We start from the raw sequence: 24,490 nt of genomic DNA, 5'->3' as shown, positions 1-24,490 counted from the left end.
ATTAATCAGTTTTAAATCCCCAACAATTCATCTGTACAAAAGGATGCAAATGCCAGGATGCTTAACATTGCAAAGCTTAAAAGCGTTTTAACATTTATTGGCAGATCCACAATAATCTTATTAGAACCCGTAGATTCTCTCCCCCCTTTTATATATTTCTAAATCTGCAGCTGATACTTAGTCATATTTATTAGCTTTATCAACCATGGTAGAAAATCCATGGTGACCATAGTTGACCATGGTTTAAAGCACATCCAACCATGGTCAGATGTATGACCATGGTCAACCATGTTCACAAAGTGGAAAATCCATGGTGACAATAGTTGTCCATGGTTTAAAGCACATCCAAACATGGTCAGATGTATGACCATGGTCAACCATGTTCACAAAAGGTGGAAAACCCATGGTGACCATAGGTTAAAGCTCATTAAACCATGGTCAGATGTATGACAATGGTCAACCATGGCTAAAAAGGTAGCAAAGGAGTAAGTTTGGTAAGGGTCATATTTGGCCCAAATTTTAAAGTTCATAGTTACAAGACAATAAATGTTTCAAGTTGCCTAAAGACATGAGAAAGTTAAATGGAATTTTACATCCCAAAAAGGTCAAGATTTTAAGGGATTTTTAGTGAAATTTGACAAAATCAGCTGGATTTCAACCAAATTAAGGACCAGGAAACATAAAGCGCAGGCGTCGACAAAGTTAATATTCAAATAAGACATGTGAAATGTCTTCACAAACATTATTTAAAAAGATCTTTGTTGTTGACGTATGTGCTCTATGTTTCCTGTCCAATAATCTTTGGAAATTTACCCATTTTCATTGAATTTTTCGTAAAATCAATATGAGTACAATTTGTGACGTCATATTAATGAAACGCAGAAATGTAAAATTTTCAACAAAATGGCTTATTTCCTATCTTATATAGTCACTGTATTAGCTATAATTTATTGTGATATTGGTTAATAAATCCGAATTTGAAATTTAACTAAAAAAGGGGTGCCATTTTAGGACCTTACCAAACATACACCTTTATGGTGACCATAGTTGACCATGGTTTGAAGCACATCCAACCATGGTTAAACTAATAAAAATGGTTGACCATGGTCACAAAGGTGGAAAACCCATGGTGACCATAGTTTACCATGGTTTAAATCACATCCAACCATAGTTAAATTAATGACAATGGTCAACCATGGTCTCAAAGGTGGAAAATCCATGGTGATCTAGTGATAGTTGACTATGGTGTAAAGTACATCCAACCATGGTTAGATTAATGGCAATGGTCAACCATGGTCACAAAGGTGGAAAATCCATGGGGACTATAGTTGACTATGGTGTAAAGTACATCCAACCATGGTTTGACCAAAACAATAAAGATTGTTGCACCACCGAAAAGTTTGTCTCAAATTCAAAGAATTGGTCTAGATCATAATTTTTTCTTGAACATTCTGAGTTTCTAGAACCTCATTTTTTGTGAACTTTTACAATAAAATTCAATTTTTCAGGTAAATCCTGATCAGTCCTTAAACAAGTTTTAAACTCACTCACATGTAAATTACAAATATTCTGCTCTTGAACTTGTCTAGATAGTTTAAAGATGAAACGGAAAAAGTAAGTATGATTCAGCTTGAAAAAGACCTTTAGGCACTGCATTTCTTATATGACAATAAGTATCAGTGCAGTTTCTATAATGTCTCTGATTGCATCTTTTTGTTCAGGAAAGTTGTTGAAGATACTTTTTGATATTGAGGGTGTAAATAAAAAATTATTTGGTGCCGCGGGCCAGGTATCATTTGATGTCCTTTCATGTGGTATGAAATTTATGCAATAAACTAATTTCAAACTATTGACATTTAGAGTTTGTCCAGGCAGAACATATGTTTGTGTTATTGATTGATAACATCATTGTAAGAAAACACATTTGATCTAATAGAATTTGTCATCATCAAATAAGCCAAAACTCAAGTTTTGTTTTTAACTAAAAATATATCTGATTTATTTGAAGTTGTTTAGAAAGCCGTGATCATAATGGACTGATAGAGGAACATGAATGGGAGATGTTTTCTGTGATATTTTATGTATAAATCAAATTAGTTTATAAAATGTTTATATTCAGATTTAAATGTTAAAATTTTATCTGATTTTTCCTTTATATTGTTTAGTCTAGTAAACATTTCAATAAAAATTGTGTAATTCTGCTGATATCTGTTGTAGAATGAATCACTGTTTTCTGAAATACAAACAAAAAAAATATTCAAGAAATTTATAAACATATTTCCGTTTGGCACAATTGTACTTTCAAAATTACCCTGGTTTGCCTAAATGAGGAACGAAAGATAATGGTGGGACATTCAAACTCAATAGATTGAAAATAAACTGACAACTTCAAGGCTTTAAAAGAAAAAAAAAGATAAACAGATAAATAATAGTACACAAGTTACATCATCGAAAACTAAAGACTTATAAGCAACACAAACCCCACCTAAAACTTGGGCTGATTTCAGGGGCTCCAGACAGGTACACAGATGCTGCTCCACATGAGGCGACCGTCATGTTGCTCCTTTTATTACAAACCCAGTAAATAGTCTAATAAAAAGTGCTTAATTTACCTGGCATTGAATGAAAGTTAAAGTGTGTATTTTCATGCAACTTGGGCTTCCAGACCAACTATGATACTTGGTGCAGAGTAATTAAAACAACCAAATATAAAGCAAGCAAATAATGAGGCAATAATTTTAGTTTTACAAAGGAGGATTTTTGTTTCTTCTCACTTGTACTGTTTAAACTTAGAGAGTTTGAAAATTTATTAGATTCGTCCTCATTGTTCATGTTACAAAATTTCATGTCTGCTGTCGGTACATCATTTTATCATAAAATCTTACTTAGTCTATTTTATTAACAGTTTCTTTTCTATATATGATTAATAGAGCATATGATTTACAAAGTTCAATATAAAACTTAATTTAAAGTATTTTTGCACTCTAAATTAGCCAAGAGAGCAAAAGATGAGCCATTTTCTTTAGTTTACAAATATATTACGCTGAATAAATCATATTTACTCAAAGGAGACGAGAAAATAAATATTTGTCCTCGATTGAGTAATGTAATTCTGTATGGATATGGTTTAATATTAAACAGTCATAAAAATGTATTTTTAAGAATATGAAATATTATAGAAAAGTCATAGAGTGACACTATAGTTGTTTTATTGCTGAGTTACAGGATATTTTATATATTTAAGTGACTTTATGTAAAAAGCGTTGAGAAATGTAAGTTGACAAAAATTGTTAAAACTGACAGAAGAAAGATAAATTTTGAATAATATCTGTTAAAATTTGTCCACTAAAAGGTTTTATTGAGTTTAATTATAGTAATTAATTTTGTTATTTGGATTTTTTTGTAATAAAAACACAGATGTCATGAGCATAACATTCTTTTGGATTACAATTTATTTCTTTTATCATAATTTTGATCAATATAAAAAGTTAAATATGTGAGAGATCAGATCCAGTTTGCTAATTCCTTTGGAAACTTTCACTTCTGACTTTTAAAAGTTGCTTAGAGACTTAAAAATCAAATAAGTCATAACTCGGGCTGAATTTTCATAGTACTAAAAAACAAGTCCAACTTTAATATTTCTTCTGCAGCTGCTAAAATATGATGAAGAGTCAGACCTAAGAATTGAGTTGGGAAAGGGGATGGGGGTATTTGGTCATTGTGTCCTTCATCAACATTTTCTAAAACGATTGTAATTAATCAGTTTTTATATTATTTATTTTCTTATACTGGCACGACTTTTGTGATTTATGTAACGTGACTGTAACAAAAAAGATTGAGCCTTTGAGGTATAAATAGTTTGTTAGTGTTCACAGCACATCTTATTGCAAGGAGCCAATTGAAAGAAATGTGGTCCAGTTCTGTCCAAATATAAACACAGTTAAGAATCCTGTTCAGTTGGATGTAAACATTGGAATTGATTTGTCTGAAGTGCCTTAGCTGACATTCATCAGACTTTAATTTGTCTTTGATCCTATACAAAACTGTCGCTCTAAGATGCATTGAAGGATTTTATTGGATTTTAATGCACAACTTTTTTATTGACAAGGGGAAAAAACATCCCAAATTGAATATTTAGCCAAGTTAATCAGGGCGTAGATGCTCTCCTAATATTTTTCACATTATGCAAGACTCTTACAGCAATTTCATGGTCACTGGTTCAAACACTCTGTTGCTTAAAGCTTTGATATTAAAAGCAAGTCGATTCTTTTCTTCTTATTTAAAACCCTGGCAAGACTTCCTTTTGACAAGATAGTCATTTGTTCAACTTGCGGTATTCATTTGCAAAAGATAAATTTCAACAGCATGGATAATAAGTTATAGTTTGATGAAAAGGTCTTACATCAAAGGTTTTAATACTTCATATATTTATATTTTATTTTTATTAACATTTAATTTTCAGACCCAACCATGCTTCCAATGCGTTTTTTTAAACTTTATTTTGGTGGTTGAATTGTAGACGATTGTACATATTCATATTCAGAAAAAATAAAATTTATCACTTAATAATTAAATTCCTGGATTTTTTTTCATGAAGATGACATAGGTTATGTCAAACGGAAATCTGAAGGTGGATTGTTACAATGGAAGTGTAGAACTTTAGGACCATAATTATAATTTATGCATAATTATATACTTTATTGCTTGGTATGTGGTTTTAACTGCAAGTTGTCAGTTGGAATTTTAATGAAAAATTTCGAAGCTTTATGCAAAGAAGACAGTTTTATATCAACAGGGTTCACTCATGTGTGAGATATGTAATAACTTAAGACATCTCTAGTTAAATGAAAAATGGACTTTTAAAAAAAAGATAGTTCTTCAAAGATGACAATCAGACATTTTATTTGAATATCACATTCATCCACATTTTTACCACAAATATTAAAGACTCAGAGAATGAAATGACAGTCATTTTGGTTAGCTTTTTATGATCTCATGTTCTGATTAAATTAAGATGGACAATTAGCATTGTTATATTACTATCATTGGAGACCTTACAATCCAGAACTAAGATCCAGAAAAATTATGACAGTGTCTTATGGTGTCTACACTGCAAATCTGTACATTTGTTATAAGTTTGATATAAGTGTTCTTGCTTTTAATCATGAATAAAAAAAAATGTGGAAATAATTCAAATGAGACAGCAACCCAATGACACCCAAAAAACTAATGAATTACATACTTTTTATATTGAATATATATATAAAAAGAAGATGTGGTATGATTGTCTATGAGGCAACTCTCCGCAAGAGACTAAATGACACAGAAATTAACAACTATAGTTCACTGTGCTGCTTGTTTGATGCAGTTATACAGTAATATTTTTAACCTTCGATGTACAAACAGTTACAGTATCTTGAATATAGTACTAAGAATATTGGAGCTTTTTTCCATATACCAGAGGTCTTGTCTTATTCAAAACCATTAAAAGGATGACCATGGTCAGGAAAAGTGTGTGAATATTTTTCCTTCTCCTCTAATAGGCTCTAAGATCTATTGGAGTATATAATTCCTTAAGGAAATAAGTATTTAAAAAGAGATCATGTTTTTGATGTTTTTTTTGACAGACAAATCTCATTTCCTCTTTTCAATATATTTATTAGACAGTTTGTATTGTAATACTTTAATTACTGTCTTTAAGATCAAATGAAAGTCTATAATCACTAAACATGTACATATCCTCAGGTCAAGTCTGCGTATGACCCCTAAAATCAACATAATTATTAAATAGAAAAGGTTACAATGTATAGCTTTGTCTTACACCTGAGGTCATTGTAAATATTGTCCTTGCAGAATATGGGTGATTTACTGTCTTATGTTAAAAGCTCTTGTTTAAGTTAAATAAAACATGATGTCAGACTAAATATTGGATTATTGATTTATGATTACATTTTGTTTATATTTTTTTTTGTAACTGAAGTGGTCTTTGAGTAAAGCTGGTAACAGTTAACATATATATGTTCCTGGGTAAAGAAACTTTGAAAACAAATGTTTTAATAGTAGGAAATATCCATTATATCAAAAGAATAGCAGTTTTATTGGTGTTTTTCACCTTGAAATTTGCTAAAATCATCCTGGAAGGGCTCTCTCACTTTATCGCAAGTCATTCCATTCAACTGGCATCAACATTAAATATAAAAAATATGTGGTATGATTGCCAATGAGACAGCTATCCACAAAAGACCAAAATGACACAGACATAAACAACTATAGGTCACTGTACGGCCTTCAACAATGAGCAAAGCCCATACCGCATAGTCAGCTATAATAGGCCCCTATAAGACAATGTAACACAATTCAAACGAGAAAACTAACGGCCTTATTTATGTAAAAAAATGAACGAAAAACAAATATGTAACAAGCACTGTAAACTCTTTTGAATTTATAAATTACTGATTTGCTTGAATTCTATCAAAATCTACCTCTTGATTATAATTCCAGTCCAAATGTCATGCATTCATTGATATATTAGAACCATTTTGCAGAACACACCTTTTAGATTTAGTACCGGTAGTATAAATCTGTTCCTGTATTGAATATGCATGAAATGTTTGCTACTGGACAATAAAGCAAAAGAAAATCAATCATTTATTCCATTGATGTCAATTTTCAAATAGCAGCATCCATTTGTTTTAATTATGATTTGCCTATAAAATAGCTTTGTATTTTGTATTTTTTCTCAAAGGAAGGTTTCATTCAACAGTTACACTGCGATTAATATCAAAGCGTTGAACATTTAATTAATTAGCAAAAACTTAAAAGCTGAAATATCCCATTGGTATCTCCTTCCTCTCTTGCACATGCTTACAAAAAAATAACTTGCATAATTACGTAATAATTGTTCAAATGAAGCTGTTAAAATCTCATGGGTATTTTATTAATTTGTGCCAAAGTTTTTCATAAATAGAAAGATATTTTACACAATTAACTTCTAATCAAAGCTCTGAAGAATTTGAATCTTTTACTTTATCTCTATCCCCACCAATAATATGTAACAGAACGACTATGATGATAAGGGGGAAATGGCTTGACTGACATGATCTGGAGATGGGAAATATTATGGTTTGTCATTATAACAACTTGGTTATACTGAATGTGTATCCCAATCCTAAACATCTGTGGTTTAATTGCTTTTTTATCAAATGTAGGAGAAATATTTTTCACAAATTAATCAACAGTTTCAAAGAAAACTTATTTTATCTTTTGAAGAAATGTGTATTTGCTTGTGCAACTTGTGAATTTTATAGGTTTCTTTAATTGAAATGAAATGAGTTGTTGATGCGGGTCATTAGGCACTTAATTATTTTATGTGAAAGTTAATGATAACAATAATCATGAATCATTTATAACTTGTGAATGTTAGTTTTTTTAGTATCAATATTTAATTTGAATTTTTTTATCCAAACATTTTAAAAGTTGAATGATACTTCGAAATGAGCTGATTTTTCAGACCAGTCAATGAAGATTGTATTCTATTCAAGTTAAAATCCATAATATGATATACATTATCACCTGATTTCTGGTTGGAATGGAATTTTTGCCCATCGCTGAATGCATGACCATGACCATTTTTGACAGTTGTTAAATTTGATCCTGACCATGGTTGGTATTTATGTTCAAGGTTGACCATGGCTGACTATGGTTATTGGCACTGTAATACCATGGAAAAATATGGCTAATTATGGTAGTTCATGTTTAACAGTAAAATACCATATTCAACCATAGTGTTCATTTCGCCTAGGATTACATCTCTCAATTTTTCATTTAAACATCGATCAGCAACAAGACACCTTAGAGCAGGAACTGTTCCAGAGCACATATATACATCCTCAGTTTTTGATGTTAGTTCAATTTTGCTCAATTTGTAGACATTAATGTTTGTCATATGCTGAGGACAGCAGGTTATCTTCATATACTTTTACAAAATTGTTATCATTCTAAATGTGCCTTAAATTACACGGTGGATGACTTGGGTGCACTTTTCACTAGATAATGTTAGGAGTTTCATATGCTAAAAATCTATGCATTTACCATATATGAAGCTTCATAAAGGGTGTTTGGGACACTTAAGACCCCCTTAACCCACCTCTTTAGTACTATTTGAAGAGATATAAAAATTCCATGTTAGTACTCAGTATGGATACTCAGTTATCAGGATTTTATCTACCAATCTCCTCTTACAGTAGATATCATCTTGATTTGGGTTACTGCATGGTAATCAAATTAATTAAGAATTTCAGAGTCTATATATATGCTTCAATGTTTGAAATTCTAATTTGTATTAGCAAAAGTGCAGTTTTAGTAAAAAAATAAAAATACAATACTATAAATAAATTTGAAAGAAGGATTTTATTTCCCAAAGCTCATTATTATTTTCTTCCATTAAAGTCTTTCTGATGAAAAATCATTTTCTGAACATCATTGTATTGTAGAGAGCAAGAACATTAGTTTTAATAATTAAGTCATTTTAGGCTATAGATTAGACTCTTGTGAAGTTCAAATGGTTTTCAATTGTAAATTATTCATAAATGAGATATTTGCTAGTTGATATGAATTAGAATGTGTGTGGCTGCAATTTTTTTTATAGAGGTTAAGTTTTCTGTAAAATATATAATGTAGCTAAGAAATTGTTCTTCTCTACTTTGCTAATGAATTATAATAGGAAAATTGTTTTTTTACATTTTTTTCTGACTTTTGTTTTTGATTTTAATAATATATGTGGTTGGTTTTTTTTTAACAATTCTGTTATCTTTGAGATAATGCAAACTATATACTGATACATATCAATTTCTGCATAAAACTATCAGTGAATGAAAACAAATTGTTTTTCATTATTAAAATTTATAGTCATTTGGGAAAAATCTAGTGTGCTATTTATTTTATTTTCATATTTTAAATCAATATTTCAATGGTTGATCTACATAATATGAGTAAGCACATAACTTTTATTGAAATGAATGTCTCTTTGTAGAAAGAGAAATAAGATACTAAAATGTTCATTTTCCTTCAAAAAGCATTTAAAATTAACAAACAGCTTTTTAATAAACCCTTTTCACAAAAGTCATTGAAAAGGTATTCAATTGTTCAGTATAAATCAGTTTAAATCCCCGATTGGTGCCCCGCTGAGAGTTGTCGATCATGTGACCTCGCGGTCTATTCAGTTGTTGATTTCACTCAAAACACAATTGATCACTGAACAGGCATGGAACGTGTATAAATTTTTACAGTTTTCTCAGATATGGATTTTTATATCAGAAAAATAACAAGATGAATAGTTTACTAGGATGATAATAATTAACAAATGTGTGTATTGAATGAAGTGTAATTATGAAGACTTGGAGATTTCTCCGCAATATATTTTGGGGGATGTTATTTTACCTGCAGTATTCCATTTTTCTCATACCTTTCACTAGTTTTTGTATGCCAGCAGTTTCAGTAACAAGTACTGGCAAAAAATTGCCACCACTGTATTGGAATAATTCAAATCCTCTGTAAGTATTTGTAATTTTGTTTATTTTTTATTATTTATTTTTACCTGCTCGTCAAGTAACACCTGGAAACCTTAAACGAGCTTTGTAGATCGTTTATTACATTTTGTTGAGATATTCATCTCTTTAAGATCCGTGAAATGTGATGAATTTAAAATTGTGTGTGGTTGAAAAAGCTGACTTCTCATAGACAAATATTTTACCTGTTCAAATTAATTTTTAGGATTTTAGACACTTTGATGTAAAAGATCAAAAGGTTTTCATGACAAAAAGCTCATCAACGGATTTAAGTTTAATACTGGAAAATCTGTTACAAATTTCTTTAATTAGATTTAAAAGTCTACCTAACATATATTTTTTACTCTGATTTTTTACTACAGGCAAATTAAATGATTAGTTAGATTTTACTTATCTAATTAGATCTATATTGTTAAACCAATTATCTATGCTTGTTATGATATTAATAATTATAGCTTAAATTTAAGCAATACTAATTTGTTATTGCCTAAAGGTGTGAATAACAATTTTTCAAGAATTTCACACAACTGTCTCTTTTGTTAAAATTACTTCAACACTCTGAAAGTGACATTTTGTTTGTTTAATAAAAAGTAAGAAAAGTGACACTAAAATGAAATAGAAACTTTAAAAATAACTTTAGAAGTATATTATATGAATTATGTCAAAAATTGTAAAGTTACTTGGAATTTGAAATAAGAGGTTAAAAGTGTTGTCATTGGAACAAATTATCAACAGCAAGCATGAGTTAAATTTCTAATTTTATAATAAGATTTTCATTATAAATGAGTTTTACAATTGAAATCAAAAAGTATTTGAAATTTTCCGCCTAATCAAATTTTACACTGCATAATAGATGTGATTTGGAAAAGAGTTGACTAACAGTTCATTATTCACCTAAAGATACTGCAAAAAATTATAGATGATGTAATTTGAAATTGATTTAAAATCGCTGTAAATTATAATTCAGAAACCTTAAATGAAATTTATAATAATTGTTTTTTGAATAATTGAAAATTTAACAGAAATTTGCCTGCTAATAACTCATGAATAAAAAAGTTAGTAAAGTATAAATTGAACTTCAAAGATCGTCAGCGAGTGATTTTCATGTAATAAGTGAAGCTATTCTTATAAATTTGTAATATTGATCATGATGGGGGAGAAAACACTAAAAAAAAATGTAATTGTTTGAAGTGTTATTGTGATTAATGTAAAATACTGTAGAGATGAGTCTAAACCTTGACAAAATTACATGTGGGAATAGTTTCTGTATGCTACAGGATAATATGTTATTTTTTGGCGTACATTGGTTTTTCCCCATTTCCTTCATAACAGGAATTCAGTGTCACTGAAATATATTGTATTGAAGCAGTTGTCAGCGATCAAAGACAATGTATAACATGATTGGCGAAAACTTGTCTTTTTTGTGATTGATTGTTTGTATCTCGCTTCAAGCAATATGTAAAGATTGATAATAAAAATTACAAATTAAGTTGTAATTTATACAAATACAGTTGTTTTATATGACAGCTTTCTCAAAATTATAAAACCAAATATTAATTTGAGATGGGAAAAAAATTAATGTTTCAAAGGTTGGGTATTCATGCATACAAGAAACTTTTGATCTCTACTTTAGATGTCTTTTGTTATTTTTATTTTATTTTTTAGTTTATTTGCTCTGTGACATACATGTACATACAATTGCAATTACAACCTACCATCGTTACATTTTTAAGTACAATTTTTTTCTTTTCCTTTAATTTATTTGTTTTTTCCCCCATTATTATTTTGGACACTGACTTTTATAATCCGTGCGAATCGGCTTGTTTATGTCTTTATTTTCTATTCATTTAAGTCTCCAATTTGCATATTTTAGAGTACTTTTTAAAGTGACTTTTTCTTCTTGTAATCCCCTATTCATCTTAAATAGTACGTGTCTGTATTTTATTTTGAGTAGAGATTAAATTAGAGGTTGGTTGTTCAAATAGAATCCCTAAGGCTGTGCTTAAAACACTTTTGTTATTCAAGTTTGTATTTTGGATGGCATTCTTCAGGATAATCTGTCAATTTATTCAAAAATACCAAAGTTAAATTAAGTGTATTATGTGTAAGAAAATCGGATATCAGACATTCTACAGTTTATAAACGTAAAATTGAGAAATATTTGTTGGTTCATATTACTATGTCACAAACAATTTAACTTGAATAATTCAACCTATCTCCATCACAGCAGAATATAACGGGGAATACCAATATAACTGCAGGATCTTCAGGTTACACTTTTTTGTAACAGGGCATATTTATATTCATTGTTGTCCAACACCAGGTTAAGGATACAAGTGGGTCTGGCAATTCAAAGACGGTCTTAAAAGACTCACTTTTGAACTCCCCTCTTGACTGAATAAGCATGATATACAATGTATATAATGTAGGCATATGTACAATGTATAGGGGGTTCTAAGGGAAGTCTTGCCGTTATCAGCACGATAAAAATCACATTTATAAATATGAGAAACCTTGGTTAATAGGTTTGTTAAATATTTGAATAAGTTAAAACTCATTTACTTGGATTTTGAGAAGGTTTTCTATCAAAACAAACAAGGTCCCTGGTGTTACTGTTTAAAAACCTGAAGTTTCTAGTTACACTTGAATTTACAATGAAAAAGTCATTAAATTCTTCAATGTAGGATTTGACAAAGAGAAAATTTTATCTGCCCTAAACATAATTATAGTTTCAAGTTATCTGTCTGGCAACTGTAAAACTAGTTTTAATTGTAAAGTGAAGATATTATGTTGCAACAAAGGTAACTTCAGAACAACCTTATTGTGAAGTGGAGATTTGATTATTATATAATTGTCCTAAGAAGCCCAATTGCCAAATCCATCAAAAAGTTTATATTTTGTATAGCATTAGAACAGGGCATTAAAAAATACACTGGCATGTGCATGACAAAGTAACATAAAAATTAATTTACTTCAAATTCTGCAGTAAGTCTAAAAAAAACGTTTGTTCTCATTTTCACACCAGATACAGGATAGTGGTTAGATAATGCTACTACTCACTGTGCATCTACATGTATTTTATGAAATAGAAAAAAACTAAGAGAACTCCCAGAAATTTTGATAATCATTGTATAAATGCTAACTTTTAACTGATGTGAATTGGCATAGGAAGGCTCAGAAAGCAAAAAGTTTGAGGTAGATTTTTTTTTGTTTACAGCTCCCTGTCAAATTAATTTGATTTACATAGAAATGTAGGGAATTCTCAGACAAATGCAATGAAGCAGTTAATGAGCAATTTTAAGATGTAGTAAAAAAACAAACATGGCATGCAGTGCACAGTCGGTTTACTACATGGTAATGAGAAGACATGCAGCAAGGGAATTTTTATGCTCCATTATCAACTTGTTCTATCATAGGAGGAAAAAAATATATCATTTACTGTCTAACTGCTGATGATAGTTACATATGGTTTCTTTCTCTCCAATGAAAATGTCTATAAATTTAAGTATAATATCAGATGGAGTTGCTCAAATGATTTGATTTTTCTCAATAGGGGAAAATACATGTAGATGAATTGATTCAATATTTAACATCTGTGGTGAACTGTCAATTTTGGCAGGATTAAATCAGTGGATTGTTGTCTAAATCATTCTAGCTTAACACTGACTTACTCACTGTTTTTCAACACTACTAAGCTCAGAGTTACTTCCCCTCATTAAAACAGAATTAAGAGATTTCAGTAAATCTGATGTCACATAGTGATTCAACTGATTAAAATAGAGAAGATACTAATTTTCTCACCAAGAAATGTCGCCTTATTAAATCTGTAATCAGGCTTTTGTAAAGACCAAGCTTCATGGAGTTAAGACAGTAATAATGAATGGTTTTTGGAAAATTCTTACTTTAAATGATGTTATAATAGGTTCAAACTGTTAGTTAGTTTAGGTTTAAACAAATTTAAGTTGCGTCATTAGTTTTTCGATAATTAGGTATTAATGTGGATGAATATGTTTCGTGTATTTACAAGTTTCGATATACATTTTTGTTGTGTTCATATATTCGGTGTGAGCCAATGCTCTGTGTTGAAGACTGTACTTTGACCTATAATTATGGTTTATTTTTATAAATGGTGACTTGGATGGAGAGTTCTCATTGGCACTCATACCACATCTTCTTGTATCTATTTATAGCAGTTGTTGGCAATATTTCAGGGTTTTTATTGTGACAGCTTTTAAGAGTATAATGACACAATATAGTCTGTAAAGCATTTGCTTTGTCTAACATTAATATAACATAAATTCACCCTAAAGTCAAACAAGTATTATACAACTGAATACAGGTTAAACTTTGTGACATTTAAAAAAAAAGGTTACCATGGTCACAGATGTTAAAATACACAAATTGTAAGGAAATAGATGTCAAAAAGCTTTTTGTTCGAAGTAGATGTAAATTTGTGAAATTTATTCTTGGTCACAGCTTAGTGAAACTTAATTTGGCTAATATATATCCCTAACACCTTTGTGTTGACAAAATTGTTGAATGCTAACAATGATAAAGTTTGTTTTTAACATTAAGCAATCTGTTTGTAGTAAAATCCGATTGAAGGTTGGTTAGAAAATGGCGAATTGTCAACATTGTAGCAGAATAAACTATAGGATGAATATAATTTGTGTAGGTAAACATAATTTTAGCAGAATAAAGTCCGATATCAAACAATCTTTACAAATTTCTTTGTTGAGAAAACTATAGGATTTTGAGTTGAGCTAATAAAAGCCTGTATAAAACATTTACATGTTTGTCTTTAATTTGATTCAACATTATCATTATTACAACCAATTTACATTGCACTTAAAATCGGTACTGATATTAATTCTTAAGGCGTTTGTTTTACAAACCAAACAATCAAAGTTAAATTTGTGTCCTTCAGATAGTGTTGCAGATTTTGTAAACGCTTTTTAACCTTTTGCACTTTGTTTGAAACATGACATTAGTTTGTAAAATGTTTGTCTTTATTTTTGTGGCAAAGTACATATTTATTTCTTGTGTAAGTGTTGATACAATTTGATTTAAAAAAAACCATACAGGTTCTTTGGTTGAGAGATGTTTATAAATTGACCATTAAATTATGCATTTAGTATGTGATCTTGGATGCATTTAAATGCACTTCAAGATTAATTATGTTCCTGTAATAATTATTTCTAAAATCATTTAAATTAAAAATTTAGATATTATGTGCAAATAATCTGTGATGCTATTGTGTTGGAATAGAACAGTGTGAAAAAATTGATATTTATAGAAAAGAGAAAAAACCCAATATTTTAGTAATCAATGGCTAATGTTCTATAATAAAGAAAATAAATATCTATTAAAAGTTCAAAGGAATTCTTTCAAAAATAGCATAATGGTAGTTAAAAACAGTTAGTTCAATTAAAGGTTCTTATCAGATGTAAAAAAGACATAAATTTGAGCAAATAATGAAAAATCGCTTTTGCTATTGTGTAATTTGTCTCTCAAAAGAGACATAAAGCTAACAGTTTGTAAATTTTGTAAGATGATAGGTCAAAAAATATACATGTTCCTCACGCAGTATTGGCCATAAGAGACTACATCAGTAGCAGTTTATAATATCAATCGAGGCTGAAGGCAGGGTCAAACTGAAAATATAATTTATTGGTAAAGTGAGATTATATTTTAAGAAGAGAATATTACTCTATGTTATAACTAGGGAACATCTGAAATAAGTCCATCTGTTAGTGATCTGTAAGGAAGTTTGATACTCCATGTAAATTAATGACTTTAATGTACATCATATACCTTGCTGCAGATTGTAATCAATTCTAAAACTGACTGATGTTATTCCTGAAAATCTAACACTAGGCAGGCATTTGGACCTTTGAATCATGCATGTAAATTTTCTCAAAACTGAAAAGATTCCTTTCTAATATTGTTTCTTATGTTTTGGAAAAGAATTTGTTATCTCTTCCAACAAAAAATGAAATCAGAACTATGTAACATGTTTGCAATCTTTAATATAATATAATGGGGATTTGTTTGGGGGACATGAAAGAGACAAGTCCCAATCTAGGTTAAAGAAAAACATTTTTATCTGGTCACAACATAGACTATCCATTAGTCTTTTACCTTACATTTTCTTTTGTTTGACACATACTTTAATCACTATGCATTACAAGTTGCATGTAATAATAACAGTAATTTATATTATTGTATACCACCCCTAGGCAAACAGTTTGTGTGGACAAATGAATCTTCATGATTGTAAACTGTCTCAGGGGACATAACAATTTTATCTACTTATTACCCATGTTCCAATAATTGATGGCCATTTCTCAGGGGGTCTCATTGGGGGGTTCTGATCCCTGATCCTGCTTACTGTTTTGTCCGATTCCTGTATTCTGCTTATACACATAATGTATATATGTAAGCAATTTTTATTTTTTGTCCCTCAGACTTCATTTCCTGTTTTCCCGGGACAATAATTTGACTTCACGTATCACGCTTACAAAAAAATCGGCAATCCTGTGTCACGCTTATACCCCAATGAAACCCACTTTTCATAACACAATTAATGAAACTGTATGTACTGAATGCTGCCACCAAAAGATGTTTCTGGTTTAATGAAAAATTATTGCCTTTTCAAAAATAAATTGTTACATATAAGGTATTGTTAGAAAGAATCCTGTTTCATTATGCCTTTATATAACTTGTTATATTTTCTAATTAATGGTTAATCGATAAAATATCTCATTTTAGATGATGAAAAATTCTTTAGAAGAACAATGTTAAAGAACTCTCATGTGCAATGTACATCTATTATTAAGTTTGTTTCAAAACAACATTGTAAATTATTCCTCCCTAAAAATACGAACATAAGGAGATGTGCGACATATTTAAATGAGAACAAAAAGTGCATTTTGGTTTACCTCACAGAAGCTTAAATCAGTTAGAGAGTGTGATAGAGGCATTGATCATGTTTGGAAAAATAGATCAGGATAAATTCACCTGCCTATTATCATCTCAAAGTCATAAAAGATGATCAAAATGTAAACTTGAGTTATATCTTTACATCTTTTCTCACTTTTGGTCTTTAAAGTTTTGACATTCATTACTAAAATCAAACGCACCTTTTTGAATATAGTGCAAAAAATATGTTTTGTAAGTTTAAATGCATAAAAGATATCTCAAATCAAAGAAAATAACTATAAAATAGATTTCATTGATGTGAAAGAAACCCATTTCCCAAAATAAACATTAAATATTGACAAAAAGGTGTACCAAGTGTGCAAAAGATAAGTGATCTATTTCATTTGAAATTTAAACAGTTTTTTGACAGTAATGAGTTGCGTGATGCATCATGGAGTGAATTCAGAACACAATAGCCACCATTGTACCCTGTCAGATCAGCCGTAATGGTCTACATCTCATACTATCTCTCCTTACTCAAGTCTCAGTCAAAATAACATATTTTAAAACATCCTGACTAAAATGAATCGATGTTGGTTTTGTACAAAGAAATGAATGATCGGACTTGATTTTCATCTCACCAAATCACTTGCATGACAAATTTCTTCATTTTCAATACCTGTTGATCCAGTGTTTAATTCAGTGAAGTTAAATTGTGTCATTAGGGCTGTCAATATTTCTTGGCTTTAGAAAGTTGTCACGATATGTTTGGAAATTCCTAAGACCACCTACAATATATTAAGACGTTTTTAATAAAGAACAAGTTATAATGTATTATCAGTATACATCTCCTGTAAGGTAGAAGTTTTCAGAGTTTTGCAAGGTTTAGTTGAACTGGTGCATTTAATTAATGGCGATCAGCAAATTGTTGATAATAAGGTGGTTCGAAAAAGATATCCTTTCACTCTATATTGTATTATGCTATCATGGTAACTAATTACACAGTGTTATAAGTCAAAATAAATACACATTCATGTAAAATCGCAAAAATTCTAAACATACTGAAGTGTACGTGCTTCTGATTGACCTTATAAAGGTCATAAATTGTAGTAGAGTTCTCTAAGTATGAAAATTGGTGTAAATCTTTGTGTTTTAATTTGTCATTTTAAAATTTGACTTCTGAGTAAGTTTAATATTTACTTTTTAAAGAATAAAGAATTCAGTACTGTTTTGATTGTTGGCAGGAAATGAAAAAAATGAGCATCAAGAGGATGTCTCATTCCTTAGCTCTTAAGGTTACCACAAAATTTAATTTTGTAATGGACATGTCTTACAGGGTGACAAATGACTGTTTTATTGGCTTTAGTCGGGTCGGTCATTACTTTGGTTTTGTGACTTGAGGTTTTGAGGCTACGGAAATGTGTATTGCCTTAAGATTTCAAGACCTGCATGTGCCATATGGCTAATGGGACACTATAGATTAGCAACCCCATTTCTCTGCATGCATGATTTATGATTTAAGCCACTTCACCTTAATGTACCCCATTAATTAATGACATTAAACTCTTTATTAAAGAAGATAGTGATCAAGTTTGATTAATTTAAGTCTTTAGGTTAATTAATGCTTCTTTGTCAAAAAGAACCATAATCTTGAGAAAGCTTTTAAAGAAGTGTTAATGTCCACAGAAGCCCTGTGTCAACATAAAAACTAGAAGAGGCTTTTGAGAACATTTAATGTCACCGAGGTTCATTAAAAGTAAAAAGTCAAAACAGCATGTGACGATCGGGAATCATATTCATGTAGTTTATGTGGAAGTTATGGCTGTATTGCATGTCTGTGTGTATCAGGCTGAAAGCTTCTTTTAATGTTATGTTTTCGTTGGAATTGTGATTTTTTTTTCTCATTTGGTAAATTTGCATTTTAAATATATTAATGCTCTCAATTTACATAATATGAGGAATTGAGAAATTTTCTATAGTGATGGCATTTAGAAAGTGGAAGGTCAACAAAGGTCAGACAAAGATATAAAAGCATTCTCATGGTGTGAATTTAAGTATAATCATGGTTTATTGTTTCTATATTCCTTTTTTATGTGTTGACAGCTCCTACCTAACAGTATCAGTATAAACCACATCTGTTGATGGGTGGTGCAAATGTCTGTCAAACCATGCACTTAATATGTACAAAAGTCCCATGTAAAATGTCACAATGTTAATAAGTGTGATGAAAGTATCATGAAACATCATCGCTACTGTACAACTTACTGTTTGTTATTGTATTGATGCAGGATTATGGCATAGGGGAAATTTAACTCTCATTTCTATACTCTTAAAACTTTCATTGGTAGCTAAGGAATCATTTAATTCTTGAATTTGTGTGTACTTATGAAACTTGTGTTTTACTGTTAACTAAGGATCTCTTTATATATGACATGTGTACAGAAGGGCTCATTAGGAAAGGGGGAGGTCTTTATTAACTGTAATGGTAAAAATAGTGTACTCAGCGTTTTAAGTGAGGGGATATTTTTAAAAACAAGTTTTATTGTTTAATACCCACAAGAATCGGCCACTGGCTGACTTGAAATTGAGTCATCGTTTTACTGGTAAAAGAATCATTGCAATAAACATGTATTATAGGAACTTCTTAACCCTTGATAAATAGCTTACACGAAAAATTATCCCATTCTTCATTAAGATATAACTAACGTATTTAAGTAATATGTCTAACAAAAAACATCTCCTCTTCATTTGCTTGAGTAAATATTTGATTATGATTAGTAATTAAGGACAAATGTTTAATGTGAGGAAGGCTTAGGTGTTTATATGTCTGCTGGAGAAAATAAATATTAAGAATATCCATTTGGAGATACAGAAGCTATTAAATGAATTTCTGGGATCATTTCTATTGCTCCCATGTGAGCTGTTAGTTCCATGGAATATTATAGAATATCAGTATTTTATGGCATTATAGAATATCTACAATTGTCAAGAATGTGCAAATATGTATTTGGTCATTAAACTCCAATAAACAGACAATTTACTGTGACATATTTTTACATTCAGGGGTTTATTGACACAAAAAGGAATTTACAGTTACAATTGCATGTAGCATAATTACACACAAGATTTTCATTCTATAAATATTTCAAAATTAAAATGTGATTTGAATAAATTTCCCATAATTTAGACCTAAAAGTGTCATTGTATGATGAATTATTACAAGAAATTAACATGTCTCTATCCTTCTGAGCTTGAAAATATTTAATATAAAGGAAATTGATATAGGGTGATTAATTAGATAACACTTTTGTCATTTAAGTGAGTCAAAACATGTGTAACCCAGTAATTTAATAAACTTGGCAAAAATTTAGCAAACAACCAAAATTCCGACAGACTCATGCTGTATATTAGTTGAATCTTAATATTGGGTCCAACTGTATGCTAATTTTATACCTAGAGTACTCGGAACTTAGACACATGTGTGTATATAGTTTTTATACAATAAACCAGAACTGCAATGAGAATAATTCATAAAATCTGAGGGTGTAAAAAGGGACAAAAAGTCTATCACAATGAGGGTAAAAGAGTCTGACCATGGAAGTTTTAATTTGCAATTTTGAGTGATACACTTTTTGATGGTATAGTCACCACTGGCAGATCTAGAAATTTTCATAAGTGGGGGCCCACTGACTGCCTAAGGGGGGGACCCGGTCCAGTCACATTTTTTCCTAAAAAGCCCCCCCCCCCCCCCCCCCCCCCCCTAAATCCGCCTCTGGTCACATTATGTATGAGGTTAATATTTTTTGTAATCAAATATGATTGTGTCAGTTAACTTTTTATTATTTATCTTTATCATATGAAATATGATTTATTCAGAGATAAAGGGGAACCTGAAATATGACATTAACCTTACAATATACATCCTTTGTGAAAACCTATTCACTTGTTCTGTTAGAGTTGTACATGTTGTATGTTCAGTCTAAAACACATTTGATCATGAGGTAAAGACCTTTATGACAAATCACCGAACACAGACAGTTTGTCTGTATTTAACATCTACTTGAAACCTCTTCATTTCTTTGATATTTTCTGACAGTTTTTGAACTTTAAATAAATTAAAGCCTTTTAAAACTTAAATGATATCAAATGTTGCTCTTATTGGACTTGAAGGTTTTAATTAATTCTTTTTCATTGACTAAGATGATTAGTAGTATGATCTTGATCTATTAGTTTACATGACAGATGTCTCAACCAGTGTTTATTTTGGTAAAATGGGGACCAAAGAATATCACTTAGTGTAAGATATCTTGGGCCAGACTTTAAAGTTAAAAAAATAAATGATAGATTTTTATACATTGGTATTTTGACAATCTTTGTGGCTTTAGGATGTATCTTTAACCTATATTACTGAGAGGTCAAAAACCTGTCCAATTTAATAGCCTTTTAAGTTGGTTAGAGAACAGTCTTTATAATAGAAGTGAAGCCTTTCTAAATGTCCATTTGTAAAAGAGGTCAATTTTGGTGGTTAACTCCATTATGTAAACAAACCTGAAAAGAGAGGAAACATGATAAGTTGGCTAAACTACAATTTCTGTCAGAAATACCAGTACCGAAACGATCGAAATGACCGCATAGCAAAATGTATCCTTATCCTTTCATATCTGTACAAATTGACACTAAATGTTTGAAAATTATTTGGGGACAATTTTTTCTGCAACAAACATTGTACATATGTTGAATTCCAAAAACCAAAATAAACATTGTCTGGAATGTTAAAACAGAAATTTAAATGATGTAATAGTTATCATTTATTTGAAGTATTTTAGTCATTACATAACCAAATATTGTTATCAATTACAAATTTGACAGAAATTACAACTTTTCTATCCATAAAAGCAGATTGAATGAGAATTGGAACTAATTTACAAACAATTGCAGAACATTTATTACTCTTTTTAAATGTAATATTTTTAGCAATTTTACACATGATCGGAAAATAATCAAATTGATGTTTGTAGTTCAAATACGTTTGTTCCTTTTTCTCCGTTATCTTAAGTTTGCTCAAGTGTTAAATGTTTGTGTGGTAAAAATGTTATTTTGTTGCAGTTTTATGCAATCTGTTTCAGCTATTGTGCACAGATGAGTGTCATTAAAAGCAATACCCCAAAGCAACATTGTTATCAATATCCTGTAAATTTCACATTTAGTTCTGTAAAACTGAACATTAACTTTAAAGGCACAACTCTTTGTTAAATTTTGATTGGTTGAAATAACTGTTTGGTGGACAATATTTCTGCTTTACCAAGCATTGTATCAAATACATCTGCAGTCTTATGTCTCTGAAGATGTGTTTTATGTTTCAGTACAACTGCACAATGGTCAATTATAGTTCAAGCGAATATATGCACAGATCTTCTAAAATAATAGATTAAATTCTTCCTGCCTTTTTTCTTCTTCGTGAAATCATTTTAGTACTGTGATTGAAATCGGTTTGTATGAAAGGAAATTTGCATCTATTATGGTGTTAAATATTTATTCAGAACCACGGAGTAGAAAAACAAAATCCTAATTAATCTGAAGCTCAATTTGCAAATAAAGTGACATTTTTCCTCAACGGGGAAAATCTTTGCACAATTCCGTAGTCTCATAGTCCTCTGGGTTTGTGGATGTCTGTTGAAAAATTAATTCTAGTAGCCAATAGTTATCTCTCACAATTAGATGATTGTGTTCTCTTCTGGAAAATTTGTACTCATTTGCATTAGACCAAGAAATTGATGATGGCAACGTTTTGATTTTGTTTTGTTGTTTATAGAATTCATGCATAGATTTTCGTGGCTGCAAAATAAACAATGGAGCCAAGAGGAATGAAAACATTGAACTGGTTTTTTTTCTCCCTTCTGCACTATATATGTTGACTCACATCTGCTTGTAAACTTATGTAACGGAAATGGAATGTCTAGGTTTGTTGTCTATTTGACCATGATACAATTGGTTTAATATATTACTTGTCTTCTTAACAAGACCAAATTTAAAAATTTACCATACAAAATATAAAAGACGAATAGTGCATGCACGAAATGAGGAATATAGATTTAAAACATTTGAATGGAAAGTAAAAGCCAGTTCTTTATTTGAGGATTTGTAAATAAAGTCCAAATATCTAATTTTAATTTAGAAATTTTATTCATTTTTCGTCTGTTAAGTATAAATAAGTATGTATTTCCAAATTACTTTAAGCCATCTCAGGCGATAAAACTCGATGTAGATCAGACACATATATATTAATCTGTTTTGCTTGGCAAAGATTACTAATGGAAATTTGCCCCTTGCGACCAAAAAACAATAAGTATTGTTTCCAATAAACAATTGTTTGAGAAAGTAATGTGATTATAGAGTTTCATGTAAAAGATGCTGCCACTCTTGGTTTTTCTTCATATTTGTTAACCAATACTTTTTTTTAGACCTTAGGTAGTGGAAATGTCAAGTGGGAATTCGTTTGTTTTTTTCAATTTTAATTCCCTGTCTGTGTTTTGTATTTTAATCGTATGATTCTCAAAAAAAAAAAAAAATCAGCAACTTTGTGCTCTCCTGATTATCTTTATTTTGCTTAAATTAGAAAGTCACGATTCTTGAACTTGAAACAGCTGATTTCTCCTTCAAACCTTAAGGCTTAGTATGTTTTTGAATAAATCCTTATTTTTTGTAAACACTACTGATGTAATAAATTTGCAGTAAATGTTATAGAAGAAGACATCATATATATAGTAATCTGACATGTGATCTTGTTTCCCCCCCTCCAGGAGAGAAATAATCTTGTCAGCTAATGTTGACAATTCTGACAGGTTTACTGTGAAAAATAAAACAGAAAACTTTGTTCTTTTATTTTATGATTGATACAAGTATATTATTCCTCCATGATTATGTCTAGAGAATTTTGAGCATCTGGTCATGGCTATAATAAATATGACAATAGGTCATAACGGTATATGGGAAAATTTTCGTATTTGAAGACTCTTTACTGCATGATAAAGAGCAGTATTGATATTATTATCACTATAGTGTCCAGGACTCTATAGTTAATTTCTTTGTCATTTTGTCTCTGAGTGTTGAGAGTTGTCTCATTATTAATCATACCACATCTTCTTTTTTATACTTACTAAATTTTCCCCGCTATTGTTTAAAATGCAATTTGTACAGTGTCAATATATGTGAATTATGAACACAGCGGAGATTTTACTTCCTCATCTAAGACTCAAACCTCAAACAAGGCTGTAATGTATAAAGTCCTAATGAGAATGTACATAGCGCAGCAGATTGTTTGAATTTTCAAAACAAAAATTGATCGTTTATATTGGATATTCCAGCTATGAGAGATTCCATAGGAATTCATACATATTTCTCTATTTTATCCTACTGAGAACGCAGTAGATATTTACCATTTGTGGTTACAATTTCTAGCCCACCCTGCTTGTGAAAAATATTCTTCCTAGTATGTCGTCTTACAAATTTTCAATATAACTCTGTTGTAAACTGTGTCAACTTTGGACCTGATCAATATTAACATGTTTTTCTAGTTATTTTAGTGATTATCTTTTACTATCATAGTATTAAAACAATAAAATTGTATCGATTTATCATAAAATGAACTGCATTTACCAAGAGCATATTACTGAGGCATAGAAAACTCTATTCATTGAGACAAGCTTACGGCATAATTGTAAAGCAGTAAGTTTGAATTCCAAGGGTTTTCATTTGTTCAATGTATTTTATATTTTATGTTTTAATTATATATTTAACTGAGTAACAAGTAGTTTCGTGTGGAAGAATGAGTAATGCACAAATTTGATGACTTTTAACATTTTGCTAGAACTTCATAATGCATGATTTATGTTATACACTCAAGTTAATCAGGAAGATTGTGGAATAATACAATACTTTATTTTTATACAAAATATGGTACATATTTCTTTACTGGAGTGAGCAAATTGTTGAAAATCATAGCA

The 24,490-nt window shown here is 30.1% G+C and overlaps 1 protein-coding gene across 3 annotated transcripts in view; it reads left to right on the top strand.

The window, feature by feature from the left end:
- The window catches only part of LOC139481491 (ephrin-B2-like), a 137,303-nt gene that overhangs the window by 77,474 nt on the left and 35,339 nt on the right, over positions 1 to 24,490 (top strand). Inside the window, exon 1 of one of the 3 annotated variants that reach the window (XM_071264863.1) lies at positions 9,182 to 9,551. The exons of the other annotated variants lie outside the window; for them this stretch is intronic. Coding sequence (XP_071120964.1) covers positions 9,388 to 9,551 — 164 coding nt within the window. The 5' untranslated portion in view covers positions 9,182 to 9,387. Of the gene's footprint in view, positions 1 to 9,181; positions 9,552 to 24,490 lie in introns of those variants that run through there. 3 annotated transcript variants of the gene reach the window in all.

The sequence above is a fragment of the Mytilus edulis genome, chromosome 7 (genome assembly GCF_963676685.1).
Source record: "Mytilus edulis chromosome 7, xbMytEdul2.2, whole genome shotgun sequence".
Classification (NCBI taxonomy): Eukaryota; Metazoa; Mollusca; class Bivalvia; order Mytilida; family Mytilidae; genus Mytilus; species Mytilus edulis.
The sequence above is the reverse complement of the archived record's forward strand: the minus strand, read 5'-3'. Positions and strand labels throughout refer to the sequence as shown.